This window comes from Haliotis cracherodii, unplaced genomic scaffold (genome assembly GCF_022045235.1).
Source record: "Haliotis cracherodii isolate W230 unplaced genomic scaffold, xgHalCrac1.p SCAF_5, whole genome shotgun sequence".
In the NCBI taxonomy this organism is placed as follows: domain Eukaryota; kingdom Metazoa; phylum Mollusca; class Gastropoda; order Lepetellida; family Haliotidae; genus Haliotis; species Haliotis cracherodii.
The window spans coordinates 38,464,375-38,490,460 of NW_027266308.1; the positions used below are offsets into that span (position 1 = coordinate 38,464,375).

Consider the following 26,086-nt stretch of genomic DNA (forward strand, 5'->3'; position numbering starts at 1 on the left):
CAGTCTCTGGTCACGCTCAGTTGCGTTGCGTACCATTCGGGTACTCACTGGGGAAAAAACAATAACAAAGGCAAGAACCAGTCCCGTGGATTGCGTTAGATCAGTGCCCCTTTAAGGTGAGGTGAGGTGAAATGGGGTTTAACGTCGCGTCCAAGATAAATGCACTTATATAGCGGCGTGGCCTATTTAAGGATGCTGATAAAATGCTTTAAACATATTTACCCAAATTTTATTGATGATAACTCCCTGAATAGAAGACGACCTCGGAAATGTCGGACAAGTCCATTTTATGAACAGGCTGAGGTCGGATTCTATTCAGGGAATCATCACTATTTAAATACGGGTAAATACTTTTGAAGCTTGTACTTAAAAGAGATGTATATAATACTGATATTTCATATAGGAAATAATCGACTCGTGATCGTTGTTTAGCGTACAATAAAACACTGAGCCCCTCATGGTTTATTCTTCCTGCAGTGTTTTATTGTACGATAAACAACTCCCACTCGCCGTTTATTCCTTAAATAAACCACGCTTCGTTCTTCAATTTCTTTTTAGCTATCTTATATATTGACATATATCATAAAACATGAACGAGTGTACCCTAAGACGCCGCAATTCGTTGTGTAGAGTTGCGTCCCTCTTCGTGGGTACGAATCCCGTTTGTTCTAATTAAGTTTCTAGGCCTGTCTTATAACATCTAAGACCAACGTATGTACGTGTGTTTTTGTGAGAGAAGTGTACGCATTTGCAGTTTAAGATAAAGACATAGCTTCGTGAGACATTCCTTTATGAGGCAAAGGTTCACATACAATGCTGATTCACAATTATTTTATCAAAAGATCATCGCGTTTCTTCCAGCACGATTATCTTATTCTTATTGAATACGAATCACTTAGAAAGCAGTGACGCGTGCCACTCTGGATCTCTGCCTGAGCATAAGCAGATTTTCACAAAGCTCCGTACAGCGATTTATCATCTACAGTAAACTACGGATATAACGAACTCCAAGGGACCACTAACTTAGGTTTTTTATAACCGTAGTTCGTTATAAGCATATTTACAGCATAACTATATATAACTATAGCAAATAGTCGGGACATACAAATCAGTTCGTTATATCCGTCAGTTCGTTATAAGCGTGTTCGTTATAAACGTACTTTACTCTATATGATTCAACAAATGCGAGTAAATAAAACTCATTATTACTGGCTGGCGTTCGTTAGGCAGAGCTAGTGTGTCACACAGATATAGTTAACCGAAAATAAGTCTCTGATAATTTGTGATAAATGCATCACATGTTTCACGAGGAGGGTGTTGGGAATTACGATCTGAATGGGCTTCGTAATATCCCGTACACCCAACTCGTGTGTGATTGACTTGGGTTAAACGCTGCTTATAGTAGTGTCATAATTATCACGGCGTGTCAGATAGATGTGAGAGGAAAGCTCGCAGTGATGCAGGTCTGAAACGTTTTACCAATTGCGTGTAACCCACGTGCAAGTATGATGATGACAAACCTAGAAATATGATCAGGGCGAACCGTGATTCGAACCCACAAACATAGGTTACTGATGTGTCCAAGGGACGCAACTCGGCACAGCGAATCGTGGCAATATTCCAGCTATATGACGGCGGTCTGTAAATAATCCAGCCTGAACCAGTCAATCCAGTGATTGATGTCATGAGCATCGATTAACGTAATTGGAATACCATGACATGCATCAACCAAGTCAAGGAGCTTGACCACCCGATCCCGTCGGTCGCCTCTTACGGCAAGCGTGGGTTGCTGAGACCTTTTCTAACCCCGATATCACGGCGCCATCCATTGATCATAACGTCACATTTCGTCATCTGAAAAACGGGCTGCCTTCAGTGAAGTTTCTCTGTAGGATTGACATTTCATACATGTTTTCTTCACATTCTCTTCAACGGATTATCTTTCCTTGTAGTTTTTCTCTCTCTAATTACTGTTTCGGAAGTTCGTTATCCAACCAGCTGAAAACACCATACGAACATAAGAAGTTCCGGGCAAAAGAAAGTATCCACTTCAAAACTGACCATTTCTAACCAAGAAATCACAAACGTTATCAAAACGATTCTAGGCTTAAAACACTCGCCCAAACAACTTTAGGTCCAAAAACACAACTGTGATATCTATATGAAATGCGTCACCATCGAAAAACCATTCCTTGTGTTTAAGATTTAGCCATCATCAAACACGGGTGTATTCTTGGGAGATTAACCTACAGTTTTAAAGTCATGTCACTGTAAAATCGATACCTTCTTATATTTAATTTGGAACTGAGCGCTTTCAGCATGAAAGTCGTTTGATGTTTCCGATCAATTGGATATATTTCCATCAACGTCACACCTCTGATATTTCGTTATAATTGATGGCCCTAACTGTGTTTCCAATAAGCGACACAAAGTCTTGTTCAGAGCCAAACAGTTTTCAAAAGTTTTTTTTAAAATACTAAGTATGTCATATTTTTTTAAATGATACTCATCCGAACCCCGCCCCACTATGTAATCGTCACGCGACTGTCGTTAATCAGTAGAAATCAAATTGTCAAACGCGTATTGGTAGTCAGTGTCCACTGAATTTGTGTTGGAAGTCAGTGTCTACTGAACTTGTGTTGGAAGTCGGTGTCTACTGAACTTGTGTTGGAAGTCAGTGTCTACTGAACTTGTGTTGGAAGTCAGTGTCTACTGAACTTGTGTTGGAAGTCAGTGTCCTCTGAACTTGTGTTGGAAGTCAGTGTCCTCTGAACTTGTGTTGGAAGTCAGTGTCTACTGAACTTGTTTTGGAAGCCGGTGTCTACTGAACTTGTGTTGGAAGTCAGTGTCCTCTGAACTTGTGTTGGAAGTCGGTGTCTACTGAACTTGTGTTGGAAGTCAGTGTCCTCTGAACTTGTGTTGGAAGTCAGTGTCTACTGAACTTGTGTTGGAAGTCGGTGTCTACTGAACTTGTGTTGGAAGTCAGTGTCCTCTGAACTTGTGTTGGAAGTCAGTGTCTACTGAACTTGTGTTGGAAGCCGGTGTCTACTGAACTTGTGTTGGAAGTCAGTGTCTACTGAACTTGTGTTGGAAGTCAGTGTCCTCTGAACTTGTGTTGGAAGTCGGTGTCTACTGAACTTGTGTTGGAAGTCAGTGTCTACTGAACTTGTGTTGGAAGTCAGTGTCCTCTGAACTTGTGTTGGAAGTCAGTGTCTACTGAAGTTGTTTTGGAAGTCGGTGTCTACTGAACTTGTGTTGGAAGTCGGTGTGTACTGATCTTGTGTTGGAAGTCAGTGTCTACTGAAGTTGTTTTGGAAGTCGGTGTCTACTGAACTTGTGTTGGAAGTCGGTGTGTACTGATCTTGTGTTGTGCTTCCAGGACGTCTTTCAGTCCACGCCAGCTAAACTATATGTGATATTTTCTCGTCAAAATACAGGTGTATGTTACTACCAGATGCCATGGTTTCCTATGAATAAGATCCTCACTGGTGTTCTATATAAGATCCTCACTCCAGTGATTGACATCACGAGCATCAATCCATGCAATTGGGGTACGATGAATGCATCAACCACGTCAGCGAGACTGACCACCCGATCCCGTTAGTCGCCTCTTACCACAAGCCTAGTCGCCTTTGACTGCAAGCATAGGTTCCTGAAGACCTATTCTACTCCCTTCGTACTCACTAGTCCGAGGGGAGGTCGGATAGCCTTGTGGTAAAAGCATTCGTTCATCACGCCACAGACCCGGGTTCAATTCCCTACATGGGTACAATGGGCGAAGCCCATTTCTGGTGTCCCCCGCCGTGACATTGCTGGAATATTGCTAAACGCGACGTAAAACCATACTCACTCACTATAACATATAAACACAACTTTCCGATTCCAGCATAAAGTAAACAAAAGTTATCATTAATTGCATATTTATAACATTAATACTTAAACATTCATATGTTATTCTGTAAAAATACTTACTACCTCATGTATACTATTTATATCACGGCTTACTGTGATCAAAACTGAGCTTTAGTACCGTCGCAGTTGTCTCCCTTGGCCCATAAAGCTACAATTTTGTTATGTTTTTCGTGGCGAGATACTGTGTTTATCCCAAAATATAAAATTGATTTTGCACTGAGTGTAATAACCCATATGTAATGTTGATATTGTTTAACCCTCCTGTTCAGGGACAACAAAACAGTATTCTGAAGTTCTGTATAAAATAATGAAATTAATGTCTTTTTCGCCATGAAACACTTGTAATGATATATACCGGCAGTGAGAACAATCACATAACATCCAATCAGCAATCACGCTCCTATTTGAAACCAGGTATTCATACAAAGTGTTGTTTGATAGTCAAGAATGGCATTTTGTTTTTTAAATCAGAAAATTAGATTAATGTGCGTACATATACAATAAAGATGTTTAACATGAATCACATGAAATTAGAGGATTCACGATTTATCATTGTATTCATACATACAAAGTGTGTCCAATGGATTAAGATACAGTCAAGTATTTCAGTGCACTGCAATTTAGAAACTACAATAAAATTATATTCAACAAACAATTTCAATAATAACGAACAAAAGATAAGAAAATTATTTTATTTCTTCTTTCTGAACATATTATAATACACACTGATTTCAGAGAGCAGACATATTACAAACTGTGGGTTTAGCTATCTTGATTGTTGTTTAACACGGCACTCAGCATTATTACAGCTATATGATGGCATTATTACAGCTATATGATGGCGGACTGTAAATAATCGAGTGTGAACCAGACAATCCAGTGATTGATATCATGAGCATCAATTCACGCTATTGGGATACGATGACATGCATCAACCAAGTCAGCGAGCCTAACCACCCGATCCCGTTAATAGCCTCTTACGACAAGCATAGTCACCTCCTACAGCAAGCATAGTCGCCTCTTACGGCAAGCATGGGCAAACTGTGGATAAACATCCTGAGTTTATAAGTCTTTTCTCAACGACATACTTTCAACCAGGTCTTAATCTGACCCTCATTAATACATCTCCACAAAGCTAGAGGGATATTTCTCACCTACACCTCCTCCCTATTAGGTTTATCAGCCATCTCCTAATCATTAAATGTGTGATATTTTCAGAAGTTGTTACCATGGTTACTTCACATCACCAGGGAAATATTGCAAAATTATACCATAAGATAATAAAAAAAATATGTTACAATAAGCATGATTAAAGTTTTTAAAGTGTATTATTTACAATTTCTTACAAACAGCAGTGATAAAATCTTGTGGGTTCTTTTTACTTCACCTAATTACAAAACAGAGTAGGCCAAAATATAATGCAAAAGCAATTTTTCCCCTTCTAATTTCAGGTTTTTTTATGATAAGTTGGTTTCGTAAATCAACTTAAAAAACCCAAAGAGGCCTTAAGATGAACAGCATCCAGATTCTGAAATACCTTGTACTAGGGTGCCACAGTTAAATCACACCATGGAACTACATAACCGTGGTATACAGGTCCGTGATCATACTGGCATAGTTTTATAACAAGTTCCTTGCATAAAATTATACAATAAACATGCAAAAGCACAAAATTACAAATTACCAAATTAGCAGGAACTATTCATAATAAACTGAACAGAAAATGCAATGCCTCTTGTTGATAAACTTAATAATCAATTCAATGACTGATCCCAGCTAATGGGTTAAGGTCACAACCAGAGATTTCATCATAGCTTTCAAGGGAAGCTTGTATCATTGCTATGGTTGACTAACAAATAATTCCATAAACTAAAATTTAATGTAATTGTTAAACTGAACCTTTTCCACATTTTTTCACTTGCTTTAAGATGTAACCAGTGATTCAGTCATTTCACCCTGTGTCAGCTTGTGGAAGGACAGCCCAAGGTGAGGCAGGTTTGGTATGATGCTAACAAGCGTGAGTGAGTGTGTGAGTTTTTTGTTGTTGTTTCTTTGTCGTTTAACGCTGAACTCAGCAATATTCCAGCTATATGACGGTGGTCTGAAACATAATTAAGTCTGGACCACACAATCTCACCACTTTGAACAGTTTCCAGTTATATCTCGGCGTGTCAGCTTTTTTGTGAGGAAAGCCCGAAGTGATGCAGGTTTCAGACATTTACCACTTTGGTGAAACCTGCGAGCATGGGTATGGTGCTGACAAGACTGGAAACATAATCAGGGTGAAACAGGATGCGAACCCACGATCATAGGTTTCTGGTGTGCCCAAGGGACACAACTCTGCACAGCCAATTGCGGTGCCTTAGATGACTGGGCCACCCATGTCCTCAACAAACAAGAAACATTCATGGTAAAACCGGGATTCCAAGCCACAATCATAGAATTCTAGTCCATCTAAGGGACATAACTCTGCACAGACCTCCATCTCGTATGAAAAAGACCAACAGCATAATCATACTAGTATACAAATCATCTGAAACACCAAGTGACCGCAAGTATCTTGACTGCACATTGTCCCTGATAAATGTCTTTTCCCCTTCTGTATATTCACAAGGTCAGTACCGGGATAATGAGTTGACACATGATGACAATTCACTACTCCTCTAGCGGTATTCCCCAGCTTCGGTAATCTTCTTTTCGTGTGTTGAGACCTCCGAAACGTTCACCCATGACATAGTACCCTGCAACAGATATATCAGTCTTACGCTTTAGTTTCTGAAATGATATAATTTTTACAGAAACAATCAACTACATTTGAATTGAAAAAGAGCCCCAGAGAGATGGGTAATTCAGAACATTTGGTAAATCTCATCTTCCAACTGACTATAAAGTCTAGTTTCCACCCTTGCCGAACTATGCAGGAATTTCCAGGCTAGATCATAGCGCCACCAGTGGCCATTACGAGTTATGTCCCTTCCCTGTTCCTTCTATTGACCAATCCATTTCCTTGAAACAAAATGGCAGCACCCAGTCAAGACAATCTGATTGATCAGGATATATATTGTAATAAAACGGTTTTACCCCACAAAGCGTATAAACTCACTTGAGCACCTTGATTAAAAAAAACATGAGCAAATTTGCAAAATATCTGATGATGCCCAGTTGACAAATGGTTTGCAAATCCTGCAGATGACTGAAATCTGCCGTTAAATCCATGTTGCTTACGAACCGGATGTCTTATTCGTTAAGTGATTTTGATTGGACTATGCATAGACTTGTTAGTCCAGCCAAGATGTAACTCCAGAATACCAGCCTAGTTCGGCAAGGGTGGAAACTGGACTTTTATAGTCGGTAAACGCCCTTGCCACAGGAAGATGGGAAAATTTCGACTTGCTTCATTTCGGTCTATAGCATTACAATAAGGGCTTGAAAGATGGTAAAATAAATTGTTCAGGGACCTTGGAAGAGACTACAGATATATCAATAGAACTCAATCATAAGATTTACATTAAAAACCTAGTAAATAAAAAATAGTGAGGTGAGGTGAAATGGGGTTTACCATCAAATTACTGCACTTTTTTCTCATGACCTGCCCACCCACAATATTTTGAATATGTAAAACGTTGTTAAGAAACATGTTTTTTAACTCAAATTCTGTTTACATTTCTTTTCACACCCCATGCCATTTATAGTTTGTCAGATTCCCAGGGGAACCTAGTCAACGTACTTATACTTTGAGATACAGGGGGCATGGTCAAAACAGATCACAAGGAAGACTGGCGTACAAGTCAAGTTTACACATAAGGATATGTAAGCTACACTCCTCCCTCTTAATACCCAGTCTGTTTTGAAAAGAGTTTATGAGAAACAAGAATATTCTTATATCTGGCCTCACCTGACATTGTTTTATTACTGAAGCTTTTAAACAGACTTGGCAGGAAGAAAAACAATATTGTTCTCAAACATGTCAATTTTCTAACATTTTATTTCCACATGAAAATATAAATTTCTTATCAGAAGGTCATGTATCAATAGAGAAAGATGTATGTCTATAACACAATTATACAAAACAATGAGCAGAACATGTATCGGTTGGTCATTAGTCATTCTGAGTGATGATGGAGTACAAGTGATCATATTTGTGCTCAGTTATTTAGAAGCTGCTGTGATATAACTGTTATGTTGCTGGCGGTGAGGTAAAACTCACTCACTCACTCCCTCTATGACTTACCATTCAGCATGGAGGGATATTTCTGGTGGACAGTGTACCTGAAATCTAAAACAAGACCAATATTTCTTATAATCTTTCAGTAAGAACATGATGAAAATACATGAGAAATTGAATGATATACATCATGACCAAGGTGATACTTACGTCACAATGATATACTTCAGTTATGATACGTATCACAATACTTAATTTGCACTAAGGATGGATATTGGGGATTTAAAGTGCAACAATATTTCGATGCACAAGGACGTATTGCAATAAGTATCACAATATACTGTATAATTTTAAATTTTGAATTCAGACACAATTTGAAACACTAGTGTATGAATTGAACAAAACCTGACGCTGGTTCAATGTAATATGTACGGATTCACGCTCCATGACACGCTAACATGATGTTGTTGCCATTAACCAGACTGTTTTGGACTTGCATGACTGGACAGTTTAGGTTTGTTCTGTTTTGGCAATCAGAACAGCATTTTATTTCATCAGTGAATCATGACAAACCTAATTACAAGTATTACCATCCAAACATGTCCAACAAGTGATAAGAGAGGCATTCATACAGGCCTAATACATATACATGTAGGACTTCATCTCCAGTCTAAACCTCAACAGGCTCAACAAGGTTTGTACACAAAGGACTTTTCAAGGACTTTTCAAGAACTTTTCAAGAACTTTTCAAGAACTTTTCAAGGCACAATATTCTGGATCAAAGACTCAACTAATACATCAACCTTAAACCTTCCCATACATGTTTGAACTACCACACTGTTGATACGACATCAAGAGAAATTTAAAGACCATTTTGGCAGTTTCATGAGGCTTTACCTTGAGACGAGTTCATCTTGCGCCAGTAGTACAAGGAAACTGCAAAAAAAGCCAACTCAACACCCAGGAAGATCTTGATCCCACCAACAAGTCCACCCCATGGTTTTCTCTTAGGAATTTTTTTCATGGTTTTGCTGAAAAGATAATAATTTCTACCATCAGTCAGTAATTCACAGGTTTCTACAATCCATTCCTCCATCAGTGGTGAATACATAGGACTATTTCAGCTCAGAGAAGTGAATTGAGCTCTACCAGGTGCAGGAACTTTGTGAGAACCCTACATTTGTCTGATACTGAAGCAATGTGTAGCATTGATGGATGAAGGCTACAACTCCATCTTCTATATCTCCCAGTGTTCCCGTTTACCGATATTTCCCTGTTTTTTACCGGTAAAATTAGACTTGGAACAGTAATTCGTGTGTCTGCAAGTCCCTTTTGTTGTCGAACAAAAGATCGTTGATATTCATATAAGTATATTTTGCAAATGAAGTCAGCTTGTCTGTTACCATCAGGGTTTCCCCTTGTCTATTTTTAGTGCAAGGGAATAATATTTCGCTTTGCTTCAAGGTTAAATATTTATTTGAAGCGACTTTGTGTCAAAATATAAAAAAAAAAGAGGAAATTGTAACTGAACTTTGTGTGAATGATGTGTAGATCTAAGTTTCTTTAGAGGTGAACTGAACATGGTGTTGAAAGAATTAAAAGCAGGTCATTTTCATATGTTTTTTTATTTGTTAAAGCTGGGACTGACAAAATCGAGGGGGGACTGGTAATTTTCAAAAGCCAGCGGGAACACTGTCACAAAGGTTAGCATTTTGGTAAACCTACACTAACCCCTGGGTCCTTTCCCGTGCTTCTTGCGATCGCAAATTACACGGGTAACATTATAGTGTTTGCTGTGACATAAGTCACACTTCCAGTTACCCCACCAATAGTCATATCTAATTATCACATATGAATATTTACTCAAAATATTTTTTGAAACTTGTCAACTCAGATTGATAAATTTTTACATGTGTCTTTACAATCTTATTGTTCAAGGAAACCCCTGACATAGTATACAGGCCCATTCAGCTGGTAAAATCATGTATGCCCTGTAACTGACACACATGTCACAGTATGGTGATGAATTAGGTTTTAGGACATGATCTATAAGAGTTGTAAGGTGTAATCCATTTTCAATGAAAATTATTGAGATTTGCAAAATGCTTGTCTCCATTGTCAGACTACTGAGAATAAAATTGCCTTAATTATTTCAATATTATTTCCGAAATATTTCTAGATCAATTAACATCCCGAATGTCAGGAATGTACTATCCTGTGGCCTATATACCTGCCAATCACATATCATCTGGTACATATATTTCCAGTGTAAATGTATCGGGGGAAATTTTCTCAGTGAAAACTTTTTCATGGCATTCCTAACTCACGTTAAAGAAAATTTTGTTGTTGTTTAATGCCACACGTACTTAGCAATACTGCAGATGTATGATGATGTTCTGTAAAAAAAATCGAGACTAAACAAGACAATACAGTGATTGACATCACGAACATTGATCCTGACCACCCGTGATGGATCCCGTTAGTCTCCTAGCTCTTACGACAAGCATAGTCGCTTATAGAAGATAGTAGGCCTTCAACATGTTCAAAGGAACAATCTCACTTCAGGAACAGATACTCTTTGACAAACACACCAATGCATGCTACTTGTCATGTTAAAGAACTACTCTTGTGGAATAAAAGTAAATCCTTTGTTGGTTGTACCGATGCGACCCATGGGGGTCTGATGACACACTACATCAACAAGCCCACACTCACGTGCCACTGTCCCAGTCGTGAATCGTCTCAACTTACCGATATAGTACGTTGGTATACCGCAATCAGATTACTAATTTAAAACAAAAAATATTATGTCATCATTCGTGTATGGACGACATTGGCTGTTCATTATCCTGAATGTCACACATTTGCAAAGCTTTAATTACCCAGCATCAAGCTCCTTCCCAGCGCGTGAGACCTTCGTTACACTACCGCGAACGGGCTATCGCTGTGAGGAGCCTGACCCTGCATCAAGCTCCTCACAGCGATAGTCCGTTCGAGGAGCTCTCTATATAGTTACCGAGAGTGTAACGAAGGTGTCACGCGCTGGGAAGGAGCTTGACCCAGCATGGATAAAGGGACATAACTCAATGATATTTATTCTTGCTATAAGGGGCCACTTACAAAAAAACGATTGCCTTGATTACATAAAAACGAATACAGTTCTGGCAATCATTAAACCGCTTCATCGATAAATCAGTGTGTAATGTTTTTTTAAATTAAACATATTGACATGAGTGTGTGTGTCGTACTGATTTTACGGAACGAGTGTCAGAGTATTTGTTGTTGCTGCTTAAGTGTTTAAGAGGTTGCCTTCTGCCTTTTGTTTTGCGAGTGAAAGTGTACGCACCTCTCTCTCTCTCTCTCTCTCTCTCTCTCTCTCTCTCTCTCTCTCTCTCTCTGACAACAATTTTGCATATCGCCGTTTCTCCTGCATCCGGAATATAAATTACTAACACCCAATTAGTGAGTGATGGGATTTCAAACCAACAGCAGTCGGATTTTGTATTTTAAAAAAAATCCCAAGTATGTTTTCGTTTACCATTCATATCTAATAGAGACGTCCTGGTGGTAACAGTAAAACGTATTGATTATCATCCACTGGATGCGTAAAGTAAATTCCTAGTGTAATGTTCATATTTCGGTCACTGATCCTAATTTTGAAAACACCAGAGCGGAAGGTCGCTTCTATCAAGCTCAAACCATACACTTCCGCATGTATGCCACGAATGAATGACAAGTGAACGGGTTACATGTCATTCTGAAGATGACTAGCTACGGTTCAATGCCGGATCTGATCAGTAGTAGCGTCTCCATGCAAGGAGTACAAGGAGGCATGTTTTTGTTGCATTCATACTTTTGTGCATGCTGTGAACAAATCAGACGCGGCCCAGACTGACGTGTGTCACTGTGTGCAAAGTTTGTTTGTTTGTTTTTTTGTTTTTTTTTCTGTTTTGGGGCCTCATTAGCGTGAAATCTGTGACTCTAAGCACAAGACCATGTAATTAATAATAATAAAACAAACTCGCAGACAGGGCCGAATGTTACAATTGACAAACTCAGCTGTGGAGATTTCAGATGTAGTGACCCTGGATAATATTGGTTGTAAAGAAAAGTCCTGATCATGTAATTGTAACCAATTCAAACAACAAAGTCAAACCTTTGCAAATTTCATCATGATCAATAAAAAATTATATTTAGATAAGTTACCACAAGGAGAGATGTATATGATAAAAAAATATCACCATGACCAGTTGATGCATATTGAATTTATTGAAATGATCTAGATAGCCAAAAAGGTTCCTGTTGTGGCACTTGTTGGAGAATGTGAGTGGCATGATTGATGCAAAATTGATGAATGTTATATAAATATGACTGAGAAAAAAATATGAATGTTGTATACAGACATGGTATAAACATGATAAGTGTGACTGAGAAAACCCCTGGGTACTACATGTAAAAGTGATGGAAACATAGTACATAAAGATGTAAGCATACTGCCCTGAGGCTGTTTTGATGGTATTTTGATAATACCATTGTTGAACTAGACAGCATATCCGCTTTCCAAAAGCTTATGTGTGACAGTTTGAATATGATAAAAATCACAGTTGGTCAACATTGTTACTAAATGAAACTTTTATTTCTGCTTTTATGACTCCTTCTCATCATATTATGACCAGAGATATATAAGATTGTTAAGATTGTTAATATGCTACAATACATGCTATTCAACATTTTATAGTAAACATTTAATCATGTTCAAATGTGCATGTGTGTGTTCTTTATAAGAGGCCTATACAGGTAGCTTATATGAGCTACATTAATGATAATGAATTATATTTTTCATTTGTGACTTATTAATATTGACTGATACTGATAGTACTGTTCATATCATTAACAGCGTGTGGCATAATGTAAGTTGTCCAGTCTTGGTAACAATTTGTATATTTAATTGACTTCTTCTTTGAACTTCAGGTGCAGCAAGGGAAGATGGAACAAAATACTACACATCTGTAAGACTATCACCCTTTTCACATTATTCTATCATGCATTTGGGTTTTTTAAAACCAATATTTATATATCTTTTACCATGCATGTCGTAAGAGGTGACTAATGAGATCGGGTGGTCAGTCTCGCTGACTTGGTTCATGCATGGCTTCGTATCCCAATTGCATAGATCGATGCTCATTATGTCAATCACTGGATTGTCTGGTCCAGACTTGAATATTGACAGACCACCTTCATAAAGCTGGAATATTGCTTAGTGTGGCATTAAACAACAAACTAACAAAACAAAACATTAAATAATAACTTGCAATTTGAGGATGTTAGTAATCATGGTAATTGTCATGTCATGATCAGTTACTGGTTTTGTGTGTTATCATGGTTATGTTGCTTCATGATGTTCATGATGTTCATGATGAATATTGTGGATTTGCAGTGTCACTGAGCAATGGAATTATCTTTTGTTTTGTATATTAGTTGCAGCTATCTTGTTGATATATCATGTAAATGCAAACATCTTAAGCTTGTGTTCAGGTACCAAGTTATGAAATGCACTGTTTCACTGGAAATGTCCTTTAATATGTAAAACATCTTAGGTTTAACAAAACAAAGTCTTATTATGTCTCATTATTATCAATAATATTATGCAATAATCATTACCTTGTATACCTACCCAGTTGATTTGTACAACAACACTATTAACATGATTTATCATTAACTGTATCGGCACTGAATAGATATGTGAAAACTGAAACTGAACACAACTAACCCATGCTCTTTCATTTTTTATGCACATTTTTCCAGGGGACAATCTACCCATTTTCTTCTTCGAAGGCTTTACGAGGAACTTTCTTCAAAGAGCTGTCAACAGTTCTTTCACTCAAAGAGGTACTAGAATATAATTAATCAATGCTCATTATTAAAATGGTATATGTGCTTGCATATTACAACACGCAGAACCAGAGACTGTGCAGCTTGTTGTGACCAGCAGTGTAATATTACAAAGGGGGATAGGCTCTGGGATAAGGGCAGTCCCAGCTAGTTTGATTCAAGTCGTTTAAACACCATGAATTGGCTGCTGTATCAAATGTCATGATGTTCATCAGCCTCACAGATAATGATTACCCTAATGACAATGTCTCAATCACACTGGGCACTACTTACCATGCTTACCAACATCTTGATTCTTGACCTTGACTGGAAATAACACCAGTCCATGGAGCAGTGTCTCGCTTTGAGGACAGAATCTCATTAGGCCTTTGATTTATAACCTGTAAAACCTGATGCCAAATGTGAACTTTTATCATGCTTATCAGTACTGTATTTGCTGAAATAACTGCCCTGGAACCTTGGGGACAGCTTATTAGAACCACACAAGTGAAATGTGTTGATTGAGATTCAGCAGTAGAGAACAAGCTTGGTTCAAACATCAATGAAACTCCACTATTTTTGACAATAGTTACTGGGCACCAAAATGCCTCTTCTACACTGGTGTGTTTTCTGTAATATACTCATGAAAATATGACTGTCATGTAAATGGTCAAGCTCTTTGCTGGGTGCTAAGCATGCTTATAAGGATTACATCTACTAATAGATTGGTGGAGAAGTTTGTCAAGGGGACGTTTTTTGGAGCAGGGTTCTTAGTGTGACAAACATTATACATCAAATACATGAACATGAACAGTGTTCTAAATGAAGCCGGAAAGTAACAGGGTCCTTGTCATGACAGCACAAATGTTAACTTAAAAGTTGCACAATAAACGGTCCCTAGATTAATATAATCACAATAGCACAGCAACAAACATCAACATGATCAAGGGCCCCAGGGCACATCTTGTATTTAAACACATCTACTATTTTAGCGAACATTTCTGACTGATGTTTTAGCAGAATGAATGCAAATTTTTCATTGGCAGACATTAGATTTTGGGAGTTTTTCTGTACTGAAAATCTCCTATTCAGTCGATGTATCACAATACTTGATTACCAATGATCATCTCTTCAATGATATATTTTCAGGGCAAGAAGATATCTCTGTTTCTGGCTCTTAATGTGGCATGCACTATGATTCTACTTCTTTGGTGCCATTCAACGAACAGCATGGGTATGATATTTTAACTCATCCTTAGAATAAGCATGATAAGGAAAGGCAGTAAATAGAGATTATTATATGAGCATGTGTGTTGTACTGATTTTACGAAACACGTTTCAGAATTCGTGTATTTCCCGAGAGCAAGGGTGAGGGTAATACATGAATTCATGTGTAATAATTTCTTAATGAGCCATTACATCTTGATCCTTTTGAGCTCCCCTTTAGATAAATGCGCTGATCACGACTGCCGTCTTCAAAAACCACAATTGTCCAAATACTTCAGCTATGAAGTTTCAAGTGTGACGTCATTCTGACCTTACATCACGACAAGATAATGACGTTAACAATAAAGTCCAGGTGATGTAAACAACACACTGGTGTGCGTGATGTGACATTTGTATGTTTGCACATACCATACATACATACATACATACATACATACATACATACATACATACATACATACATACATACATACATACATACATACATACATACATACTAAGTTTTTTGTGATGTTTGTATAAAAAATGAAAATGCTAACATTATAAAACAAAGCAAAGCATCAAACAGACTGAAACAAAATGTTCAACAGTATGGCCAGTCGTCTATTTACCCCTCATCCTCAGTTTTGTTATTCTCTACCGGGGCGGTCGGGTAGCCTAGTGGTTAAAGCGTTCACTCGTCATGCCGAAGACCCGGGTTTGATTCCCGACATGGGTACAATGTGTGAAGCCCATTTCCGGTGTCCCCCGCCATGATATTGCTGGAATATTGCTAAAAGCGGCATAAAAAAAAATACTCGCTCACTCGTTTCTCTACCTGCTCCCCTGTCACTGTCAGGTTTTTTAGAATGCTACCCCATGAAGATCCGGAACCGATTGGTCTTCAGCAAACCATGCTTGTTGTGAGAGGCGACTTACGGGATTGGGTGGTCTGACTCGCTGATTCTGTTTATGCATGTCATGGTATCCACAGTGCAGATTGATGCTCATGATGTCAATCACTGGATTGTCTGGTCCAGACTTAATTATGTACAGACGATCGTCATAAATCTGAAATATTGCTGAGTGCAGAGTAAACAACAAACAAATCTATGAGTACTAAGGAAACCTTAATGGACAGTCTGAACTCTGATTGTATTTCTTATGAGAATAGAAATGTCAGTAAAATATAATGCTATTATAATTCAGTCAAACATAATTTTGCATCCTGGGACTCTTGAGGACACATTTTCAAATTTCTATGTGTATAGGTCGCAATATATGCAATCTCATTAAAATCAGATCTTAGTTCTCGCTACCGCTCAACATCTGAGGACAACCCATTAGGGGTCACGCCAGAATGACCTTTCATTCGACCAATCAGAGCGTCGCTTACCAGATCATGAAAGTGACAGTCGGAATGTGATTTCTAATCATGCAGCCTCGAAAACGTTAAAACGGTGTATTCCGAATGATAGTAACGGGCTTAACAACTGAATCTATACAATCTAGACCAAATATTAGCCATTCTAGAACGTTCTTTTGTTCAGGTTTCAATTTTTTAAGCGAGAATTTGTCAAAATATGTTTCGAAGCGTAGTCGCCACTTCGAAATTAGTGCCATAAAGCACGAGAAAGCTGCCTTCTGATTGGCTAATGTCACCTTCTTGTCAGTAATTCCATTTGTCGGTTAGAGTTTGCCAAAGGTCAGTCTGACGTGACCCGTAATGGGATGTCCTCAGATCTTTGTTTAGCGGCAGCGAGAAATAAGATCTGATTTTAATGAGATGGCAAAATATGCATCCAAATAATCTCTGTACAGACTTTAGAACTGTGAAGATGTTCATGAAGCTATGCTTGTGTTTGGATAGTTATGAGTATGAAAAACCCTCTCTTTCCAGCGCTAACCGCCTTCACGTACCTGACCATATTTGACATATTCAGGTAAGCATCTCCATATATAGTATTTATATGTTGTTTAACACCACACACTCACCAATGATGATGTTCTGTAAATTCTCTAGCTTGGACCAAATAAACCACCCCAAAAATCACAAGCACTCTATATCAACCAATTTTACTTGAACAACCAAATCAACATGTTATCATATAGCAGGAATATTGCTGAGTACAGCATTAAACACTAAACAAACAAACAAATCATATGTGACAAGGTTTAACATTGTTTAAGGGATCAGTAAGCTTCATAAGTCCACTAATTGAAAATATAAATCCTAAATACTTCTTTTCATATGAAACATATTAACGGCACTGATCATGCGTACACGTAACATCCTCTTCTGGTGAAGACATCTCATGATTTACCTGTACAATCACCTATGATAGACGATCCTAATGTCATCCAAACATGTCGTTCAATTTCGAGTCATGTTCTCATTTATGACATGCTATGACATTTTATGAGGTTCCCCAACTTGATCTATTGATGATGTTTTATTTCAGCTTACTGACATGTCTTTTGAGCCTGTGGGTTCAGTTACAGCAGCCTTCATCAGCATACTCATTCGGGTCAGTATACACATTTCAACTCTGTATAAGAGTCTAACTTCTCATTGGTCAGTTGTACTTTGGGAAAAACAAAACAGTTGGTGGGCTGGCCTCTAGAGATACCATGTGGTCAAGAATTTCTATGTGATGCCCCCTGCTTAATACATTGTCTTAGTTCTATTTCTATTCACTTATCACACAGACAGGCAGGCACAAGATAGATCTGATTGTCATGCTTAGTACACCGTCTTTGACTCCAAATTCTATTCACTTATCACACAGACAGGCAGGCACATGATAGATCTGATTGTCATGAAACACTGGAATAGTTCATAACTAACATGGTTTCAATACATGTGTCGACATGGTCATTGTTGGAGAGTACATGACCAGCATAGGTTGCTGGGGCCTTTAAGTCTGGAATGCAAACTATTCACTTCTGTATCAATGCACTATGTTTTTACACCTGAGGATAGGATACATGATATGCCTTCATCATGTACATATGTATCAATTCATGTTTTGGTTCTGTGTTGACAGTGGTTCAATCCCATAGCCATGTGATACCAAAGAATGGCACTTGATGTTACCCCGCCTGGTGTTAAGCATGAACACTGATAAAGGGCATAGAATAAGGCCTGGTCAGTTTTGAGTCAGTATACTGTGTCTGACTGTCATAATTCAGTGGGCTATCACTATAAAACCAGTGAAAGTCGTCTGGTACATGCACACACGACATATCTCTATATAAGTGAAACAATCTTGAATCGACCTTCCTCCATTTCACCTTGTATCAATTGTCTTTTGATAGAAGCCCACTGGTTGATGTATTTGCTTGTACTTCATTGCTAGGTATGAACGGTTTGAGGTTGTGGCTGTGTTTGCAAGCACCATGTTGGCCCAGCTGGGATCATTCTTTATAGTCAAAGAAAGGTAAGTAACCATGGTAACAAGACATTACATTTATCATGTTTCCACCCCTGCAGAACTTGGCTGGAATTTCCAGGCTAGTTGTAGCGCCACCACTGGCTATTACGAGTTATGTCCCATCTATGTCCCTCCTATTGATCAATCAGATTACATCTTTTGTATGACTTCCATTTCCTTCAAACAAACTGGCGGCGCCCAGTCAAGATGATCTTATCGATAATCAAGACCTGTATTGTAAAAAAACTCGAAAAGATTTGGAAAATATCTGTTGACACCCAGTTGACAGCACACATGCTCTCCTGCAATCAACCAAAATCTGCATGACAGTCGCCATGTTTTTTAGCAGCTTTGCATAGATTCATTGGTCCAGCCAAAATATAACTCCATAATTGACGCCTAGTTTGGCAAGGGTTAAAACTGGACTTTTTTAGTCAGTTAACTCACTTGTACCAGGAAGATGGAAAGACATGGACTTGTATGACCTATGTATTTGTGTTGCTGAACTTGTCTCATGAGATTGCTTATCTTTCCTGTCTCAAACATTGATGTTTCAACACATTCTTTCAGTGTGGAGTGTCTTCTACAGCAGCATGAGGTGCATACGTAAGTACACCATTTACCAGGAATCCTGAACACATGTGAGATGCATATCCATGTGATTGATAGCTCTTAAGACGTTTTCTCTGAAAATTGATAAAAAAATCATCTAAGGCCATGAAAGTATTTTAGAAAATAAGTGTACCAAAATAGCACCAAAATAGTGTCATAAATTATTTGAGGTGAGTTACTGGGCTTTGTGGCCCAGTTATTGATACCTTTAGACACACCAAACATGCTCTCTTTCACCAGAGGTCGAATGTTGGTTGGCACAGTGCTGGCATGCGTGATCCACTTCCTGGTGACGTTTGGAGTGAACAACCGAGCCATGAACCACGTGGTGGCGGCATCCAGTTCCAGCTGGCTTCAGGAGCACATGACCGACATGAGCGAGAGGTAGGAGGCAGGATCGGGGTTCATTTCATGTGGCACTGTTTGTTCATAGTTTCTCTTAAAGATATTTATGTTGTCTTACATCGTTTTCATTACTAATGCTTGAGGTAAGGGCTGTCTGAAACTAGATGTTCACAATGTGATACGTGGCTGGTTGTGTTTCATGGTACCCCATTTGCATGGGTTGTTTCTTTGGCTGTCATGGGGCGGTCGGGTAGCCTAGTGGTTAAAGTGTTCGCTCGTCACGCTGAAGACCCGGGTTCGATTCCCGACATGGGTATAATGTGTGAAGCCCATTTCTGGTGTCCCCCGCCGTGATATTGCTGGAATATTGCTAAAAGCGGCGTAAAACCATACTCACTCACTTTGGCTGTCATTGTATTAACCACTGGTTTGCCTGGCCCAGAATCTGTATACATGCCCCTTTAATAAAGCAGGAATATGCTGTCCATGTTGTGTGGGAAAAAACTAAAAAAAGGTTTGCTTTGTTATCCAATTAAATGCCCTAGAATCGCTGACTGTTTGTTTATTGTTCTGAGAACATGGCTACGTGTATATTGCAGCCTGTGTCACATCGTCCCTGGCCTGAGTAAATTGTTGCTGCCGCGTCTCAACCCCTTCGTCCTGATCGCCATGGCTGGAGCAACCTTCCTGGTCATCACCTACATACTCATCGACACCAAGTGAGACTCCCCGTCATCTTGCAGCTTTTTAGTCTTTCATGTGTCTGTATATTTCCCTAATGGTTAGCCAGGATAAGTTCAGCTGTGACCTGACAATTAACCCTGTATGACTATGTATGGAACACCAGTGTGAAGAAAGGGGTAGTGGGTGGTCCTGGACAAGTAGTACGATGGAAATGTGCATGCCCTGTCTCAGCTAACAAGGAGTCCTAGTGGCCAGTTCAATATCTCGGAACAGTATGAACTGATGTGAGGTACCTGATGACTGTGAAAAGGTTGATAGATAACAACAATTGAGAAGTATCGTGACAATGAAGGGAATTTATTTGCTGTAAAAATGGAATAATTTTTATTTTTTTTACCCCAGAGAGCAATAATGAATAGTGTCATGTCATTCATCAAAGGGGGCACGGGTGGCCCAGTCGTCTAAGGCCCAGCTATTCTCTGTGCAGAGTTGCGTCCCTCAGGCATGCCAGAAACCTATGATTGTGGGTTCGAATCCCGGTTCGCCCTGATTATGTTTCTAGGTTTGTCAGCACCATACCCGTGCTCGTGGTTTTCAACGAAGTGGTAAACGTCTAAGACCTGCATCACTTTGGGCTTTCCTCCCCCATTAAGCTGACACGCTGCGATATAACTGGAATACTGTTAAAAGCGGCATTAAACCCAACTCACTCACTCACTCATTCATCAAATGATTGTGAAGGTTGAGACCTTAATGTAGTTGTAGTTGGCTTAATGACTAAAAGTAATGGTGGTAGAAATGGTAATAAGGATTTCACAGTATTAAGCTGCTCAAGGTATCTGCAGTCTGCAGTGAAGCAGATGAAATATAGACGAGAAGCATGTAAAACCCTCTCACCCAATACAGGGCAGTGGGGTAGTCAAGTGGTTAAAGCATTCCCTCGTCATGATGATCTCTTGGTCTGGATTCATGGGCACAATGCATGACACCCATCAATGGTCCCTGCCATGACTTTGCTTGAATATATCAATGAATATAAACACTACTCCGCCAAAAAAGCTGTAAATGCTTTTGAACTTGGGTATTTTCAAAATCATAATGCAATGTATTTCAATATTAACACTGTTTACATTCATTCACCTACATCCAACAGTCATAACAGGTCCGATGCACACACATGTGGCAGTTAGCGTGTGGTTTGTTAGGCCATAAGAAATTAATTTTCAATTTTCATCAAGCCTCAACACCAAAGAACCCAACATTCTTTTTTTCTATAGAACTTACAAACAAAGAAAATGACTACATGTTCCTTACGTACTTTACTTGATAAAATATACTACTCAAAAGAAGTTAAGGATCACCCGATTCTTTCATATTGGTAATGTTAATCTGTCATGGCATGAGAGATTAACTATTGTAATATGAAAGAATCAGGTGATCCTTAACTTCCTTTGAGTAGTATATATGAAACTGTATTTGAATATTACCACTGTTCCAGACTGTACTACTCTGCCGACACGTGGTCTGCTGTGTGTATAGCCATCATGACATGCGGTACTCTGTTCCCCATGAGTGTCTACACTGGCAAGATACTGCTACAGGTGGGTCACGTCCGCCTCAGTGGTCATGATAACAGGAAGAATCTACTCCAGTCTGCTCCAATTTCTTAAATCTTGAGTTTTCATAACGAGTGAGACACCAAGGGACATAACTCTTGCTAAAATGCCGTGATTACCTTGTTATGTTAGTGAATGTTACATTTACAGCTCGAACAACTAGCATATTGTGGGCAAGTAGATTTAGACAGTTTTCTTGCCTGGTAATAAGATTACATTTTCAGAATACCTCGTCATCATGTGTTCATAAGACAATGGTCACTTGAATTTTTTATTTCCCTGTAATATATCATGTCAGCCCATCTGTCCATTTTCTGATTCCGTAGCAGAACTCCAAAACCGTGTGTTGAAACTTTCTATATAGATCAGTCTAGTTTGGAATTGATGCCTTTTAATGATTTGGGATTTTGTTTTGTTTTGATGATGACAACAAGCTGTTTTCTGTTTCTGGAGCAGAACTCCAAAACTGTTAAATATTTCTTTTTGAAACTTGCTATGTAGATCAGTCTAGTGGGGAACTAGTGACTTTTGATTATTTGGACTTTTAGTTTATTTTGTTTTTGTTTTTTTTCATGACAAGTCCGACTTGTACTGAAAGTGAGGGTAGTCCTCGTTTCTGGAGTAGAATTCCAAAACCGTTTAATATTTCTTGATTAAACTTGCTGTACGAATCAGTCTGGTGATGAACTGGTACCTTCTGATGATTTGAGATTTTGAAAAATACTGATCAGCATTATTTTTTTCTTTACTGACCTGAAGGTATCCAATGGCAGAGAACCAAAAGTGGGGTATAAGTAGCCAAACTCCATTGCACCAGACCGAGGGGATATGTCATCTCCTGATGGCTCTTGTTATAATATAGGTCTGCAATTTTGCATTGTTGACATGATAGAATAGCTCAATCTTTAGCTTAATGTATAATGTTTATGACATGATCTCTTCACATAATTGGTATTGGTTTAATTACATGCAATATTTTAGATGTTGACCATGCCGCTTTGAGTTTCTGTTTGTTTTTTGTGTGTTAATATAAATAACTGTGAATAGGTGGGTGAATATGGTGGTCATCGATCTTCCAGCTACATCACGTTTGTCTGTAAACCCCTGGGCATTCCTAGTCAGAAATGGTACCTAGCAACCTATGCTTGTCGTAAGAGGAGTCTACATGAGTCGGGTAGTCAGGCTCGGTGAGTGAGTGAGTGAGTTGGGTTTAACGCCGCTTTTAAAAGTATTCCAGTTATATCACCACGTGTCAGCTTAATGTGGGAGGAAAGCCCGAAGTGATGCAGGTCTCGGACGTTTACCACTTCGGTGAAACCCACGAGCATGGGTATGGTGCTGACAAACCTAGAAACATAATCGGGGCGAACCGGGATTCGAACCCACAATCATAGGTTTCTGGCATGCCCAAGAGACGCAACTCTGCACAGTGAATCGCGGAGCCTTAGACGACTGGGCCACCCGTGCCCCCTAAGGCTCGATGACTTGGTTGATAGTGTGTCATTGTAGCCTGACGGCAACTTAATCATCTGGAAGTGCGTGTTGATGAGCTGCTGAGCATTAAGGTTGTCTACTCTATACATGTCTAGACCACCCCCTCTCACATCCTGGGTCAACTGGACAAGGTCCTGAGGGAAGCGTCCACCTTGGATGGCGTTCTGGAGTTCCGACATGAACACTTCTGGACACTGTCATTTGGAATCCTGGTAATCCCATCTTATGTGATTTCATGTCTATCTTTGTTTGTCATGTCCTTTAATTGATTGCATGGAAGATAGATCTCTTACGGGAGATATGAAGTTTGTGCAAAAAGTGAACACTGTCATTCGGTCAATTGTTAATACTCCACACTATATCATAGTATTCAATTTACTTGGATTTGGAAGATGACTGAGGTAGTGTTTTTAGATTGAGTGAACCCAGGTCATGGGCGGATACAGCTCTTTTGAAAAGGGGGGATGCACAATTAAGATCTATTTATTGTCTTTGGTGGTAATTTATACAGAAATAAAGAATTTTTTTTCGAAATAAAAAGGGGGGGGGGGTGCGCACCCCCGCAACCCCCCTCTGTATCCGCCCATGCAGGTCTCAATCTGACGAGCGAATGCTTCAACCACTAAGCTACCCCACCGTCCGAGTGTTTTTAGATTTCAAAGATTGGGTTGGTGATGTTATTTCATGTTGTATTTTAGACTAATTTTTGGCACTCGCATCAATTTCTTAGTTCTTGACACTCGCATAAATTTCATGATTTACAGTATTGTATTATCATGATGTTGCTAATACACTCCATTCATTTACATGACATTCCTGGAATGTTGCTGTCAATGGCAGACAATCTGATTCACACAATATGCTTATCGACTCGTGAAGATCCGGGGTAGAATAGGTCTTCAGCAACCCATACTTGCTGTAAAAGGTGACCATGCTTGTTGTAAGAGGCGACTAACAGGATTTGGATGTCAGGCTCGCTGACTTGGTTGATGCATGTCATCGATCCCAATTGCGTGGATTGAGGTTCATGATATCAATCACTGGATTGTCTGGTCCAGACTCAAATATTTACAGACCGCCGTCATATAGTTGTAATATTGCTGAGTGCGGAGTTAAACAACAAACAAACAAACAAAGACTATGCTTATCTGCTTCCAGGCAGGGTCAGTTCAAGTCCGAGTCCGCCGAGATGCCGACGAGCAGATGGTCCTGGCTCATGTCTACAACCGCCTGTCTAATCTCGTGGCGGTCCTCAACATACAGATCTTCAAGGACGACTGGACTCGGTCATCAGCCTATGCCATGATGGGAACACCATCATTCAACTATACCCCCACACCTCCCGCCTCTGCTCCTCCCCGGCCACAGTCCCCGCCCAGTGTGCCCCCGCCCTACCCCCCTCAGGCACACAGGACTAACATACCAGGGGGGTTCACCCCCTCAGTGCTTCACGCTGGGGACAGTGTTTCCAAGATGTCTACCCCCCTGATGCCACCCGTGGGGCGGGGAGCGGCACACTTGTCATCTTTACATATGTCATGATGCAGGCTCACCGGGATGTATGTAATACAAGGCCCAAGATGTCCGATGTCAGGGATTGGTTTGGCTACCTTTTCAAGGGTGGAACGTGGCAGATCAGTAGACATTTTCATGCAAAACATTTTGAAGAGAATCTCTTTCAAATAAGAAGAGTATGATATTTCAGAGTTCTGTTGGTGTCCTACATGCCCGGCATTTTGAAGAGGATGTCTTTTAAGTTTAAGATGTCTGATACTTTAGATTTTGAAGAGGATGTAAGGTTTTGCTGCCTGACATCTATAATCGAACTAGTTCACAACCCATTTTGGACCAGTGTTTTGTGTAAAAAAAATTAATTTTGGGTCAAGACAGTACGTCACTTGTCTTGTCTAGACCTGCCTGTGTATGGGGCAGATTGTCTTCAGTTTTGTCTCGGGAGAACCCATCTAAGCATCTAGGTTGTGTAACCAACACATTCTTCATCTCCAGTATATGTGGGGGTATGCTAGTTCCACTGCACATCTACTAGCGGGGTTGATTGTTGAGTTGGAAGTTCAAGATGGAATTGAGAGCTAATTAAAGGAGGAAGACAAACACTGAAATGTTTCAGATGCTGTATCTATGTACCGCTATATGTCTTCCTTTCAGCTCTTGCAGGCATTGGACCTCTTACTATTACTCTGGGACTGTCATCAACATCTTCATTTAAGGAATCAACAATATGACTTTCGGGAATTGAGCCCATGACAATTCTATTTAAAACATCTTTGTACATAAGCACCTTTTGAGATTATTTTCCCTGAAACTGTTTGATAGGGGGTCGAAATAATAATGATTTTTTTTCAACATTTTCATTTTCAAGTGAAAATTGTTTGTCAGGTGGAAAGTGAGAAAAATAGTTTAAAAAGTGGGAAGATTATAAATGCTATCTTATGTTCTTCATTCCACATTTGTGAAGTTATGGTCAACTTCCTGGAAACCATGTTATGAAAACCGCTGTCGGACCTGTGTGTGAGAGATGGATGAGTGTGATTATGTAGTGGAGATAGATCTGTAATCAGGCAAATATATTTTCTATTTGTTGGATCACACAATAATTCTGCCATAGTCCAAAGTTGTCTGAGTGATAAAAACTGACACCAAACATGTCAAAACAGGTACCTTTCATTTTCGAACTTTATAAGTGTGCAAAATGTCAGCTTTTCGCACAAGTTAAGGCAGCCAGTTTC

At 39.3% G+C, this 26,086-nt stretch overlaps 1 protein-coding gene and 1 pseudogene across 1 annotated transcript; one reads left to right on the forward strand and one right to left on the reverse strand.

Annotated features, from left to right (window-relative positions):
• Window positions 1–5,952: 5,952 nt before the first annotated feature.
• Window positions 5,953–11,044, reverse strand: LOC139443928 (protein CEBPZOS-like; annotated as a pseudogene).
• A 699-nt stretch (window positions 11,045–11,743) lies between these two features.
• On the forward strand, window positions 11,744–25,194 carry LOC139442075 (zinc transporter 6-like). Its single transcript, XM_071222855.1, has 13 exons — window positions 11,744–11,907; window positions 13,049–13,086; window positions 13,883–13,966; window positions 15,098–15,182; window positions 17,055–17,097; window positions 17,617–17,682; window positions 18,514–18,594; window positions 19,159–19,194; window positions 19,441–19,584; window positions 20,145–20,264; window positions 21,728–21,830; window positions 23,435–23,551; window positions 24,498–25,194. The coding sequence occupies exons 1-13, from the start codon at window positions 11,841–11,843 to the stop codon at window positions 24,879–24,881; spliced, it is 1,368 nt and encodes a 455-aa protein (XP_071078956.1). The 5' UTR covers window positions 11,744–11,840; the 3' UTR covers window positions 24,882–25,194.
• The last annotated feature ends 892 nt before the right edge of the window (window positions 25,195–26,086 follow it).

Coding starts and splice junctions, on each gene's coding strand:
- LOC139442075 (XM_071222855.1), top strand. CDS start 11,841: ATGACTAGCTACGGTTCAATGCCGGATCTGATCAGTAGTAGCGTCTCC. Junction 17,098..17,616: donor ACCATATTTGACATATTCAG/GTAAGCATCTCC, acceptor GTTTTATTTCAG/CTTACTGACATGTCTTTTGA. Junction 19,195..19,440: donor CAGCAGCATGAGGTGCATAC/GTAAGTACACCA, acceptor CTCTTTCACCAG/AGGTCGAATGTTGGTTGGCA.